The 14,596-nt window shown below is 48.2% G+C and overlaps 1 protein-coding gene and 2 long non-coding RNA genes across 7 annotated transcripts; 2 read left to right on the forward strand and 1 right to left on the reverse strand.

Moving 5' to 3' along the window:
- Positions 1-78: 78 nt before the first annotated feature.
- Positions 79-1,413, forward strand: LOC116797696. The gene is made up of 3 exons (XR_004360712.1): positions 79-469; positions 566-638; positions 1,223-1,413. It is a non-coding gene; the product is annotated as an uncharacterized LOC116797696 (long non-coding RNA).
- Positions 1,414-5,715: 4,302 nt separating this feature from the next.
- LOC116797693 lies at positions 5,716-9,089 on the reverse strand. Of its 3 annotated transcripts, none has more exons than XR_004360709.1 (3): positions 8,822-9,089; positions 6,811-6,987; positions 5,716-6,018 (listed from the first exon to the last, which is right to left on the reverse strand). It is a non-coding gene; the product is annotated as an uncharacterized LOC116797693 (long non-coding RNA). The 3 variants fall into 3 exon arrangements; XR_004360711.1 differs by lacking the exon at positions 8,822-9,089 and adding an exon at positions 8,478-8,787; XR_004360710.1 differs by lacking the exon at positions 8,822-9,089 and adding an exon at positions 7,506-7,721.
- SC5D (sterol-C5-desaturase) lies at positions 7,893-11,559 on the forward strand. Of its 3 annotated transcripts, none has more exons than XM_032709485.1 (5): positions 7,893-7,984; positions 8,562-8,779; positions 9,349-9,481; positions 9,905-10,005; positions 10,311-11,559. In XM_032709485.1, the coding sequence occupies exons 2-5, from the start codon at positions 8,570-8,572 to the stop codon at positions 10,734-10,736; spliced, it is 870 nt and encodes a 289-aa protein (XP_032565376.1). In that variant the 5' UTR covers positions 7,893-7,984; positions 8,562-8,569; the 3' UTR covers positions 10,737-11,559. The 3 variants fall into 3 exon arrangements, with proteins under 3 accessions (XP_032565376.1, XP_032565377.1, XP_032565378.1); XM_032709486.1 differs by having other exon boundaries at positions 7,941-7,984; positions 8,543-8,779; XM_032709487.1 differs by having other exon boundaries at positions 7,951-7,992.
- Positions 11,560-14,596: the final 3,037 nt, after the last annotated feature.

Here is a 14,596-nt window from a genome sequence, read left to right on the forward strand (position 1 = left end):
TATGCCTCTCTGTGCTTCTCTGCCACCCCTCTCTGCTGTCTGCTCCCTCTCAGTGCTCACTCTGCTGCATCTACTGTCTCTCTGCCTCTTTGCCTTTGGTCTCTGCTTGCCCTCTGTGCCACGTTTGCCCTCTGCTCTCTTTGTCCTCTCCCCATCCCTGCTGTATCTCCCTTTTTGCTCTCTAGGTCTCCTGGCTCTCTCTTCAGTTTGTTTGCCTCTCTTCCCCCCTTGCCCTTGTCTCTTGCCATCAATAAATGAACTCTGTGGCCAAAGGATGATGAGGAACGTGGATGTGCCTGTACCTGAGGTAGCTGACTCTGTTGCCCAAGGGCCTGTGTGTTTGCAGAGGTTGCCCACTCTCTGTCTGGGGTGGGACAACCCACGGAGCTGATGATGGAGAGGATCTCCTGGGCACTGGAGGCAGCTGAGTGGTGCTGGCTGGCCCTTGGTGGGGATGGTTGGTAAGCAGGTAGGTAACCAAGTAGTTTATTTTAGTAGCAGAGTGGTGTGGTGAGGGGGTACAAATGGGTTATGATGATAATGATTTTTTTGTTGGTTTTTATAGGTTTTTAACAGGTGTCCAAGCAGTGGTGATGAGCGGAGCACCTGTCTGTGGGGATTGCACTGACCTGGCCAAGGTCTGACTCAACCCTTTGTGTGACTTAATAGAATCACAGAGCAGGTTCCACCTGTCTCATTCCACCCCCTGCCATGGGCAGGGACACCTTCCACTAGCCCAGGTTGCTCCAAGCCCTGTCCAACCTGGCCTTGGACACTTCCAGGGCTGGAGCAGCCACAGCTTCTCTGGGCAACCTGTGCCAGGGCCTCCCCACCCTCCCAGGGAAGGATTTCTCCCTAATATCCCATCTCAGCCTTTCAGACACTGCTCTGTAGCATCTTGCCTTCGCACAGAGGCAAAGCTGGTTTTGTTCCTCGAGCTCCAGACTGTAAAACTGGTCCTTGGATTTCAATCTCTCTTTGATCTTAAGCTCTTCAGGTTGTAATTGAATATTTCAAAATCGATTTAATCATGCACAGCAGCATAATTAGCAGCTGTTAGGTGACCTGGGGTGGATCTAACCATGGTGGCTCAACTGGGATGTTGCAAGCTGGAATTCTGGAATTTCAAATATTGCATCTGCGTTTAAAAAGGAAAAATAAAACAAACACACCCAAACTCTGCTAAATTAAATATTCTAACTATGCCTGTTTTCTTTTGCAGCCTCTTATTGTTCCTTAATCCTTAAGGAGACATAAAAATAAAGTTGAATCAACAGCATTTTGAAGCTGATTTAAATAGTGGAAGGAGCTGAAATTGTCTGGGCCAAGGTCCCATTTCAACCTTTCTCTTGTATGGAACATTAATGGGTAGGAGATTCTTTGTAGGATGCATTGAAACACTTATGTATATATATATATTTATATATATATATAAACTATATTTATATATGTATATTTCAAAGTATATATATCTTTTAAAGTGTATGTTTTAAAGTAGATATATATAAAATAAATATTTTATATATATTATTTATATACATTATATTTATATTTATATATATTTATATATATAATTTAATATGTACTATATATATTATTTATTTATATTTATGTATATTTATATATGTTTTTACATTTATATATAATATATAATATATATTATAATATATAATTATATGTATTATATATATTATATATTTATTTAAATTTATATATTATATATAAATATTTTATATATATTTAATATATATTAATATATAATATATATTATAGATATTAACATACGTTATATATAATATATATAATAATATATAATATATATATTATATATTATATATTATATATTATATATAAACATATTTATATTTATATAATATATTATATATAATTATATATTATTATTATATATATAAAAATTATATATATTACATATATATATTTATTTATGTTTGTATATATTTTTATATATTATATATTATTTATAATATATATAATTATATATGAAATATATATTATATATTTATTTATATATATTATATATTATATATAAACATATTATATATATTTAATATATATTAATATATATAATATATATTTAATATCTATTAATATATTATATATATTTAGTACGTATTTAATATATATTAATATTTATTATATATATAACATATAATAATGTATATAATGTATGTATTATATATTATATATATTTATATTTATATATATTATATATTATCTATTATCTATATTATATATTATATATTATATATATAATCTATATTTATATATATTATATATATTCAATATATATTAATATATAATATATAATATATAATAATATATAATTATATATGTATTATATGTATATTTATATATTATATATATTATATATTATAATATATATTATATATATTTATTTGTATTTATATATTATATATAATATATATAATTCTAGATATTATATATATAATATTTATTATATCTATTTATTTATATTTATATATAGTATATACATTATATATAATATATAATATATCTATATTATATATAATATATATAAATATGAATAATAATATAAATATAAATATATAAATATAAATACATATATATAAATAATATATTCCATTTGTCAGGATAAGCTCTGAGTCCTTGAGATAAATATGTATATAATATATATATATTTTACATATACATATTTATCTGAAGGACTCAGAGCTTATCCTGACAAATTGCTTCTATTGAAACTCTCTTTAATGGGAGTGGACATGAATTCAGGCTGACTCAAACAAGATGAAACATTTAATAATCACTAATTACTGTTTATAATTGTATCAGGGAAGAGTCAGTGAAGGGCAGGACTTTTTTCCCGTTGGAAAAACCCATTTTGATGCCACAACTTTTAACCTGGCAGTTGGAATCTGCTGTGAGCTGGGCTTAGACAAGGAAAATATATCCCAAGAGTTAATGCATATTTATACAGTGACTGACTTTTCAGTCTTGCTTCAAAAAAAGCAGAATTCTGGATGTTCCAGACAGACACTTGGCAGTGGTTCTGAGGAGCAAGGATGATGGAGAGCTGGGTCAGAATGTACACGGAATAAAGGGCTGTGGAAAAACACACATAGAAAATACACAGACTGAGAGGGAGACAATTGCACCTGGGACTAGAGGCAACAATAATAAGTAAATACTTTCCACCTGTGAGTAGGCAGAGAAGATACTTGGTGAGGCCAAAGTAACAACAGGAACATGCTGGGGGGAAAAAAACCCACGAGGCAAGTCCTGGTTGCACAAATGAAGCAACTCAGTGAAGAGGAGAGGAGCTGTGACCTCTCCTTTCTAAGGTAGAAGAAGAAAACACCATTAAATACTGAGGAAAAAAACATGGAAGATATTCTACTTCACCCCTGGCTTCCCTCACCAAGATCTTCTCCCCCCTCTTTTCCAAACCACACAACCACTGCCCCCCGTGTACCAGCACTCCCTGTTTGACCCTGGTGGCTAATCCAGGCCAAGTTAATTAAAGACTAATTATTTGCCTGTGTGATGGTGATGAATAAAGCCTAAGCCTGGCTGTCAATGTGTGCTCTTACCTGATTGTCAGTCTAATAAAGGCAGGTTTAAACTTTCAAACCGTGTGGGTGTGTTTGTTTGAAATACAGCCCCAAAAGGTGCAGCTGCTGTGGGGGAAGGTCTGGAGGGACAGAGGGACGTTGAGGTTCAGCTGGACAGGCCAGAAGAGACAGAGAAGCAGAGATTTGACTGTTCTGCCCCAAATAAACACCAATTTCATCATCTCCAAATAAAACTGAAGCGCAGGGAGCACCTCTAAGCCCAAAATACTAATTAGTTCACCTCAAGTAATCCAAATTACCTATAATAATCCTAAGGTGCTCTGCAGAGAGTTTGACCTGCAGTAACCCAAAAATGACCTAAAGTAACCCCAATGACCCAGAGTCACCCCGAAATGACCTGGAGTAACCTCAAAGTGACCTAGAATAACCCCAAAAAGCTAGATTTTTGACCTAAAGTAACCCCAAAATTCTCGGCAGAGAGTAAGTTTGACCTTTAGTAACCCCAATGACCTAAAGTAATCCCAATGACCCAGAGTAACCCCGAAATGACCTGGAGTAACCTCAAAGTGACCTAGAATAACCCCAAAAAGCTAGATTTTTGACCTAAAGTAACCCCAAAATTTTCTGCAGAGAGTGAGTTTGACCTATAGTAACCCCAATGACCTAAAGTAACCCCAATGACCTACAGTAACCCCAAAATGACCTGGAGTAACCCCAAAAGGCCGGATTTTTGACCTAAAGTAACCCCAAAATTTTCGGTTGAGAGTAAGTTTGACCTTTAGTAACCCCAATGACCTAAAGTAACCCCAATGACCTGGAGTAACCCCAAAATGACCTGGAGTAACCCCAAAATGATGTCAGAAACCCCAAAATGCTCCATAGATGGGAGGTTTAATTGTGGATAAATGCATTTTTTACAGAGGCCTTTGGAGTCACTTCAGGTTAACCAATTAGCCTTTTAGGGTTATTCTAGGGCATTTTGGGGTTATTACAGGTCATTTTGGGGTTACTCTGGGTCATTGGGGTTACTATAGATCATTGGGGTTACTACAGGTCAAACTCACTCTCTGAAGAGAATTTTGGGGTTACTTTAGGTCAAAAATCCGGCCTTTTGGGGTTACTCTAGGTCATTTTGGGGTTATTACAGGTCATTGGGGTTACTTTAGGTCATTGGGGTTACTAAAGGTCAAACTTACTCTCAACAGAAAATTTTGGGGTTACTTTAGGTCAAAAATCCGGCCTTTTGGGGTTACTCTAGGTCATTTTGGGGTTATTACAGGTCATTGGGGTTACTTTAGGTCATTGGGGTTACTAAAGGTCAAACTTACTCTCAACAGAAAATTTTGGGGTTACTTTAGGTCAAAAATCCGGCCTTTTGGGGTTACTCGAGGTCATTTTGGGGTTATTACAGGTCATTTTGGGGTTACTCTGGGTCATTGGGGTTACTATAGGTCATTGGGGTTACTAAAGGTCAAACTTACTCTCAACAGAAAATTTTGGGGTTACTTTAGGTCAAAAATCCGGCCTTTTGGGGTTATTCTAGGTCATTTAGGGGTTACTCCAGGTCATTTTGGGGTTACTCTGGGTCACTGGGGTTACTTTAGGTCATTGGGGTTACTAAAGGTCAAACTTACTCTCTGCAGAGAATTTTGGGGTTACTTTAGGTCAAAAATCTAGCAGTTTGGGGTTACTCGAGGTCATTTGGGGGTTACTGTAGGTCACTGGGGTTACCTGAGGTCACTGTGGGGTCATTGGGATCACCTGGGGCCAAGTTCTCTCTCTGGGGACCACCTTATGTCACCCACCAATTCCAACCACTGTGTGAAGTTGTACAAGATTTCACCGGAATAATCCCATGTTTCCCACTCCTCCCTGGGACTGCTGTTATCATTTGTATGGATTTTTTTTTTTAATGAGTCTCTATTTCCATTATTTTTGGCTCAAGGAGATGAGGTTTCTTCTGTTCTTGGTGCTTCCATCCAGCCATTCCCAACTGTCAGCTTTCCACTCTAAGTTTAGGATTTGTGTCTTACTCCACTTGACTTAGAAGAGCAAACAAGACTGGCTCAAAATAATCTTTATTGATTATTATAATTGATTATATATTGATTATTATTAAATAATAATCTTTATTATTATTATGTGAAACTTTTTTCCCTGCTGAACCTGATTTTTAACTTACACTAATAAAATTTCCCTCACCTGAACCCAAAATTATTTTATTTTAATGGTTAAATAAAGATGATTCCATGAAGAATGAAGGGTCTGACTCTCTGCATGGTTTTCTCTGAGATGGCAACTGGAAAGAGCCAGGAATTCCTCCATGGACAGCTATGGATTTTTCCTCATCAAGATCTTGCATCTATCCCAGATGGCTCCAAAATGTGCATCCAACACATGGAATATCCACCTCTGGAGCCTCTAAGATAAGAAGGACCAGGACCTGTTGGAGAGATAAATATTATTTTAGGACAGAATAACATCCTAAAATACCACACAGTGTCCCTGGACCACCCATCCCATCCTGGTCTTCGGTTTATTTCTTTATTCATGGGGGTTTAAAAGCCCCACAGGGAATTTAAAACAGCCCAAGTTTTAAAGCCAAGTGAAATGGTTGTGCTGCACCTGAAAGAAAGTGGCCACAGGGACTTGGCAGTGATTTTACTGTTACAAATTCCATTTGTAAGCACTGTTGGTACATTCAAAAAGAGATAACTACAGATTTACTGGTGTAAATGAATTGTAGGTCAAGATATAACTTTTCTTCAGCTGCCTTGCTAAAAACCCCACTGGTAGTTGTTTTCTCCCTTGTATTTGCACTACAATTCTCTGTGTATATTTATGACAGCACATCCACACACCAGCAGGTGCAATATTGAAAGAGTTGTTAATAATAAATGGGGCCCAAATTTCCTCATAAATCAGTGTTCCTATTGTAAACCTCTGTTTTTAATGCCTACGACTTCAACAAAATATAATCTTCTGGGCTGACTTTTTTCGTGCTGAAGGTTCCCTTACATTTAATCTGTGAGGGAAACAGTCAAAGGGATTGGCTGTATCGCAACAAAACTGAGAATGGGAGAATATTTTTTGCTCATGTTTGAAAAAAAAGATGAAGCCAAAGATCTAATTCCCCTGATTTTAGTGACTGAGGTGATGTCAGAAATATGTCTTGGTGGATCACTCCATCCCTCTCTCCCAGGTTTGTTGAGAATAAAGTAAAAAATCCACATACCTTAGAGCTCTCCAGGTAAAAGTGTTCCCAGTGCTGTGCTGCCCACTTGGAGCAGGAGGTTGTTCATGGATGCAGGAATCTGGGTAGAGAGATGAGCAGGAATGACTTGAGCCAAGCCCTTGCTGTGCTTCTCTGTTGGAGTCTCTGTCCCAGGCCCTGGAGGTGGAAAAACGTGACCTGAGGGGTTGGAGCAGATGTCAGAGAGGAAAAATTCATGTTTTTTGGATGCAGAGGAAACTAAAATAGAATCCCAGAATGGTTTGGGTTGAAAGGGACATTAAAGATCACCTCATTCCACCCACTGCCATGGGATATCTCCCCTCTAAGGTCCATCCAACCTGGCCTTGGACACTTCCAGGGATGGGGCAGCCACAGCTTCTCTGGGCAACCTGTGCCAGGGCCTCCCCACCCTCCCAGGGAAGGATTCCTTCCGTAAAATAACAAACCAAAAGAAGAACAACAAGCAGCAGACAACTGAGAGGTCAAGCTGACACATCATCCTCCCGTAACTGAAAAAAACCCAGGAACACCCGTGGATCCTCTCTCTTTGAAAATTTTTAAGGGAAGGAGAAATTTCTGCCACTGGCAGGAGGACACAAAGAATAATGGAAAGGGAAAGTGTTACAAATGGAAAGGGAAAGTGTTACAAAAGGAAAGGGAAAGTGTTACAAAAGGAAAGGGAAAGTGTTACAAACCCCCTGCACAGGCACAGGTCGCCCAGAGAAGCTGTGGCTGCCCCTGGATCCCTGGAAGTGTCCAAGGGCAGGTTGGACGGGGCTTGGAGCAACCTGGGCTGGTGGAAGGTGTCCCTGCCCGTGGCAGGGGGTGGCACTGGACGGGTTTTAAGGTCCCTTCCAGCCCAAAGCGCCCCCAGGGATGTCCTGGCGGAGGGGACACCGCGGCCGCCAGAACCTCCCTCCGACACCCCCCCGGAGCCCCGCACGCCCCTAAACCCCGCCCCTAAACCCCGCCCCTAAACCCCGCCTAGCAAAGCCCCGGGTCGCGCCCAATTTTTAGACCCCGCCTAACCCCGCCCCTTTCTCGCTGACGTCACCGCCCCGCGGTGGCGCGAGCGGCCCCGCCCCGGTGACGTCACGTGGCGCTACCGCGCGCGGCCCCGCCCTCCCCGGCCCCGCCCCGCCCCTCCCAGCGCCGCTCCGGGACCCTCGGGCAGGTAACGGGGTACGGGACGCGGGGAGGGGGTACCGGGGGACCGGGGACAGGGCAGGGGGCACCGGCCCCGCGCCCCGGCAGCGACACCCGCGGGACGCCCCGTTCCCACCGCTCCCCGCCCCCCCCGGCTCCCAAAACTGACCCCCTCCTTCCCCTTTCGCCACCCACCCTGCCCGGCTGTCCTCGCCTTCCCCGGGGAATCGCCCCTTTGGGACACGGGACGGACCCCTGTGCCCCATGCGCCGCTCGAGGTCCGGTTCCCCAAGTCCCACATCCTGCTGCCACCCGCGTCCCGCTGGCCCCGGAATGGGATGCTGTCGTGCACGCCCCCTCCCACGGCAACAGAGGGCCAACTCTGGGGAGCCCCCCACTTTCTGTGCTTTATACCCCACAACCTGGACTCGCCTGCCGGTGATCTGGACAGGCGGCTGACCTACCCTCCCAAAACCCCAGCACCCCACCCCAGCACCCCACCCGTGCCCTTCGGAGCAGACCCCAGTGGCCCGGAGCTGGGCAGAGGCTGGGCAGACAGGGCTGACACCACCTCCTGTCACACCAGCCCTTGCTGTTTCCCGCAGGAGCCACCATGGATCTGGTCCTGGAAGCCGCCGACCAGCACCTGCTGACGCCCTACGTGTACCCCGCGGGGTGGCCCGAGGGCGAGCCCTGCCGACAGCTCCTCAGCCTCTTTGTCATCACCAACCTGGGCGCCCTGGCCCTCTACCTGCTCTTCGGCACCCTCAGCTACTACTTCATCTTCGACCACGAGCTCAAGAAGCACCCCCAGTTCCTAGAGGTGGGTGCACGCCCCCGTGTCACCCCCTGCCACCCTGCTCACCCGGGCCCTGTGGCACTGCTGAGCTGTCAGTGCCCCCCTCGCCATCCCCTGGGATGTCCCTCTTGCCATCCTCTTCCAAATGCCACGTGCCAGTGTCGTGGTGTGGGTGGTCCCCACTGTGTGTCACAGCCACCCCTCTCATCCCTCTGCTGCCCGTCCATGCAGGGTCCTTGATCATCCCTGACCAAAAACAAGTGCCACGACACACTAGACCCAGCACCCAGTGTGAGCCCTGTCCTGCCCCAACCTGACCCCACATGGAGCAACCTGGGATAAAGGAAGGTGTCCCTGCCCATGGCGGAGGGTGGAACCGGATGAGCTTTAAGGTCCCTTCCAACCCAAACCACCACCAGGGACGTCCACCCACCATCCCGACCGAGGGGCAGCACGCTGCGGTGGCACAGATGCCAAAGTGCCCGTGGCAAAGGGGTGGCCAAAACGCCGTCCCTCATGAGGGGCACTGGGGCTCTCGGGTGTTTGCCTGACTCCCAGTACGGCCTCTCCCCCTGATCCCTCTCACCCCCCAGAACCAGGTGCGCCGGGAGATCTGCTACGCGCTGCGCTCCCTGCCCTGGATCAGCGTGCCCACGGTCGCCCTGTTCTTCGCCGAGGTGCGGGGCTACAGCAAGCTCTACGACAACATCGAGGACTCCCCGTATGGTGAGACACCTCCCCCAGCCCCCTGCCAGGGCAGGACCCTCTGCCCACTGCCTGGCTGGGCAGCGTGCCCAAGAAATCCTCCTGGGCACCTCCTGCCCCATCTATTAGTCAAAAACCCAAGTCCTCTCCAGGTTGACATGAGGAGGAACTCAAACACCCTTGCTCAGGGTCGTGGCCCCCTGCTTGGCACGCTCCCCCCTCCACAGAAGAAATCCTTCCCTTCCCTGAAAAACCAGTGCCTGACTCACTTTCCCTGAGTCACGTGAGACTGTCTGACCCTCTCACCACATCTCCTCTGTGGGGCAAACCCTGACACAACTGGGGTGTGTCTCCCACCACGAGGGCCACTGCACCTCCCTGACCCCCACTCCTGGCCCCTGTTGATGCCCACACGTGCCCCCTCTAACATCCCTGTTCCCCCAGGCTGGTCTGGTGTCTTCCTCAGCATGCTGTCCTTCCTCTTCTTCACCGACATGGGCATCTACTGGATACACCGGGGACTCCACCACAAGCTGTTCTATAAGGTATGAGATGGGATGGCAGTGGGATGGGATGGCAGTGGGATGGGATGGCAGGCTCTGGACAAGGGTCCTTGCCCTGCTCTGGGGCCGTTTCCAAGCTGCTCCTGCCAGGGGTGGGAATGGTGGGTTTGACCCTGTCCCCTCACCTCGGTCCACAGTGTGATGGGAGCTGAGATGGGCATGTGTCCCTCACTCCCCGTTTGGGTGGTGATGGCCTGAAGAGCGGTCCACTGGGCTGTGAATCTGGGATTTTAGGGGATCACCCCCCCTGAAAGGGGCCACCCTGACAGCCCACCCTCTCCCCGCAGCGCTTCCACAAGCCCCACCACCTCTGGAAGATCGCGACGCCCTTCGCCAGCCACGCCTTCCACCCCGTCGATGGCTTCATGCAGAGCCTGCCCTACCACGTGTACCCCTTCCTCTTCCCCCTGCACAAAGTCACCTACCTGGGCCTCTACATCTTCGTCAACGTCTGGACCATCTCCATCCACGACGGCGACTACCGCGTGCCCCGGTTCCTGCGGCACGTCATCAACGGCTCCGCCCACCACACCGACCACCACCTGTACTTCGACTACAACTACGGGCAGTATTTCACCCTCTGGGACAAGATTGGCGGCTCCTACAAGAGCCCCACGTCCTTTGAGGGCAAAGGCCCCCACGACTACTTGCGCAAGCTCCGAGAGAAAGACCCCGGGGCGCCCAACGGCCTCCCGGCCTCCAAGAGCGAGTAGGCTCCCCCTGGCCTGCCCCTTCTCCAGGATGACATTCCCTGGCTGGATCTTGTCCTGTTCCTCCCTGGCCACTTGAGGCTGTTTTCCCACGGACAAAGAGCCCCTGTCCTTGATGGTGTGACCAGCGTGGGGTGATTCTTGCTGAGCCCGACCCTGACCCCAGAACGGCGGCGTCCGGCCTCGCTCTACACCACAGATCTGCCCTGTTTTCCCTGTTGCTTCCCTTCCCAGCTGCCTTTGGATCTCTGCTAAGGTCCCCTGCGCTGCTTTAGTGCTGTGCTGCTGCTTTACAACGAGAATAACATGGCACAAATAGAACAATAACGTGGCACAAATAGAACAATAACACGGCTCGTGGTCGGGTCCCCGTTCGTCTGCTGTTGCCATCGTGGAGTCCATCGGGACAGGCTGTATTTTGCAAAAAAAAAAAAGCTACTAATGCCTACCTTTTGTGGGTGTTGTGGGTCCTCCTGATGGCTCCTCGATGAGCCAGGGCTCAGTGGGACTCCTTGGTGGGACTCGACACTCTCTCCTCCTTCCTCTCACCTGGGGATGCCCCGTGGGGTGTGGATGGGACACATCCCAGAAACAGTCCACCTGTAGGACAGAGATGTACTTTGAGTCCTGCAGGTCCCTCGAGCTCCCTGAGAACGCTGAGGGAGGGGGGAGGAGGAGCAGATGCCTGGATGTGAGGGGCAGGGGTTTCTCCTCACTCGGGGGTTCATGGCTTCCCCTCCTGAAGGCCCTGTGTGTTTCCTGCTGGAATCTGGTCCCCCTGCCTTTGGGTTCGACCCATGTTCAATAAATCTCACTTGCCAACGAGGCTGCTGTTTGGTCCCTTCCTGTGGAAGCCTGTTTCTCCCCTACAACACCCGTGCCAGGCTTACCCTGGGCAGTGCTGGCAGCAGGTATGTGCAGCACCCCCTCCCCTCTTTATCTCAGCAGGGCTGGGGACAATATCCCTGAGCAGCGTCCCCATCTCCTTCTCCTACAGAGGGACTGAACCCTTCTACTCTCAGGGTATGGATGAGAGCCACAGAGGCCCTGCTGACACCCCTGTATGGCTCAGAGGGGGTGAGGTCCTGGCACTGGCTGGACCAGTGTCTGCCAGTGGGAACTGCGGCACAGTCGGAGTGACCAGAGCCACCTCCACTCCCCCAAACGTGTAACCACATCCCTGCACAGTGACTCCTGTGCTTTCCCACCCAGTTTCACCAGCTGTACCAGCTGCTGGACCTGCTCCTCACCCTGTCTCAGCCACCCCCGGAGCAGGGTGCGGCTCCAGCTCACACCACTGCACCTCTGGACACCCATCCCATGTCCTGCCAGCACAGTCCCACACCTGGCCCGTGCTCTGCTCTCCCCTCCCCGTCACAACTCACTCTCCCCACGTGCACAGGACACCTGACCTCTGTTTGCTGATTAACCTGGAGCCCAGAGCACTGTTCAGGGGTCAAGGCCAGGCCCAGATCGAACACAGTGACAACAGGGCTGACCTTGGCCAACTGCCAGGGCCTGATTGCCAAACACTAGACCCTTGGGAAGAGTCCTGGACTTCTCATCAACCCATCTTCCCACCTCTGCTAAGCCTAATGCCTGGGTACCCCATCCTGCAGCCCCGGGGTGAGTGATGACCCTTGGCAGATGGATCCTTGCAGAAAAGTAAATTCCTATGAATGAAATGGCATCAAACTCGTGGTGCCCAACACCCTGGGCCCCTGCACCCTCTCACAGACCTTCTCCTAGCCGAGCACAGCCTGGACCCCTCGCATTCCCACCGGGCAGAGGGATGGGGCTGCAGCACCACGATGCCTGAGAACAGGGAGATCGTGTCCTCCCGTGCCAAGGCCCCTGGGACAGAACACCCCCTCCGCGGTGGCCTCGGGGCGCTGTGCCACGGGGAGATGCAGCTCGGCGTGCGGGACCCTGGTGCTGCTGTTGCCACAAGGTGGAGGTGTTGCTCTCGACACGCCGTGGCAGAGCTGCACCTGCGTGGATGGCCTTCCTCCTCCTCCTCCTCCTCCTCCTTCTCACCGCCCAACGTGGGGCAGGAGCAGCTTTGCCAGGGCACACTCGTGGGGTGTCCCTGCTCCTGTTCCACGTGCCACGTGCTTCACCTGGCTAAGTGGATTTCCTCTGAGCCCCAGCCTGCTCTCCTTGTCTGCAACAGCCACTATCCCATCCCACAAGGAGTGTTTGCTTCCCTCCTTTCGTCTCCTACACGGTGCTGTCCCGCACACCAGGCAGTGCACACTCGTGGTGCCTCACGCTGCACACTGAACATCATTTCCAGTGAGACCCCGGGCACAAAAAGTGACACGTGGTGTGTGAGCACAACAATCAGGTGCCTCTGGTGACAGCCCTGAACCCTGCAGGAAACACCTACAAACCATCATTCACTCCTGATGAAGGCTCTGAGGCCAATGCCATGAGTGGATACAGTCTTCAGCATCCCTGTTTTACTCCCTGACTCCAGCAACACACAACAGGTCCTTTAAACAACTCAATCCTCTCCGTGAGGCTCTGTGAGGGATGGTAGTTCCAGCCCCTCAGTCCCCTAAACCCTCCAGGATCTCTAAAGCTGAGACAGGGAAAGGTCTCAGGGAAGAGGTGAAGGAAAGCCAGGGGGCCAGGGGCTCCTTGCCTTGCTCTTGGAGTTCACAGCTTTTACTGCTGATGAAATCCAGATGGACTTTAAAATAAACTCTGCTCTGTTCCCTCTCCCCTCTATGGCAGGAGACGGGTTCTCTCTTCAAGAAACAAAAAATACCTTTGGCAAAGGAAACCTGTGTTTCCCTCCACGAAGAAAGAGCCATTCATCTGCAAGCATTTGCCAGGTTCACCAGAGAGCTCTTTGCTACAGCTCCCTCCTCGTGCCCACCACAGTGACCTGGCTGGAGGGAGCCCATGGGGGAAAATGGGGATGTTTCTTGCTCAGAGCATCAAACAGAGTCTGGGAGGAGGACAGCAACCCCTCCCCACCATGCACCCATTTCATCCATTTAGAAACTGCTGCAAAGCCAGGTCCTCATTTCCTACTATTTCTTGTTCTATTCTTCCTCTATTCCTTATTTTTGTGTTCTCTTTGGGTCGTTCTCACCATATCTGCTCTGTAGAGAAAGTGGCTACAGGGATTCCCACACAATAAAACTCCCTCATTGACTCTGCCCTTACCCACAGTGACCTCCAGTCCTCCAGAGGGGCATTACACCGAGTCAAGACCTCTAAAAGCTTTATTAGGAGAGCTTATAATTGTATTGACTCGATAATTGAAATATACTAACTGGGTTTCTAGGTGAAAGCACCTCGGGGAAAGCTCTGGACAACATTTCTGCTATTAAAGCAAGTGAAATAAGGGGGAGCAAAACTGCCTTGGGGCTGTCCATGGGATTTACAAGCTCCCATTCCTTCACTGCTGGGCCACATCCTTTTTCTCTGATGATTCTCTGATAGCAATAGAATTTCTGAAATGGTGCACAGCACATGAGGCAGAGGAACCCATCAGTCTGTTCTCAGCACCTCTGAGACACAAGAGGCCATGGGTAAGGCCCTTTCTTAGCAAGACTATGCCCAAATAACCACTTCTGGTTTAGAGAGACAAGCTGAGGCTGAGCAACAGGCAGAGCCCTGCTCTCCTGTCATCTTCCACAGTCATTTGAGCCTCAAATCCTTGTTCCCCCCTCCCAACACACACATCAGCCCCAGGGAGGGACAGGGCATGTCACTCTCTGGAAGGGATGCACAAGAGGTGCCTCTCCCAGCCTGCAGCAGCACCAGGGGAATCCCCACATCTGTGAGTCCAGCATTTTGGGTTGCCCCAATAAATCAAAGCTGTGGCCACTGGCATTGGTCCTGCACAA

This window comes from Chiroxiphia lanceolata, chromosome 23 (genome assembly GCF_009829145.1).
Source record: "Chiroxiphia lanceolata isolate bChiLan1 chromosome 23, bChiLan1.pri, whole genome shotgun sequence".
Lineage (NCBI taxonomy): Eukaryota > Metazoa > Chordata > Aves > Passeriformes > Pipridae > Chiroxiphia > Chiroxiphia lanceolata.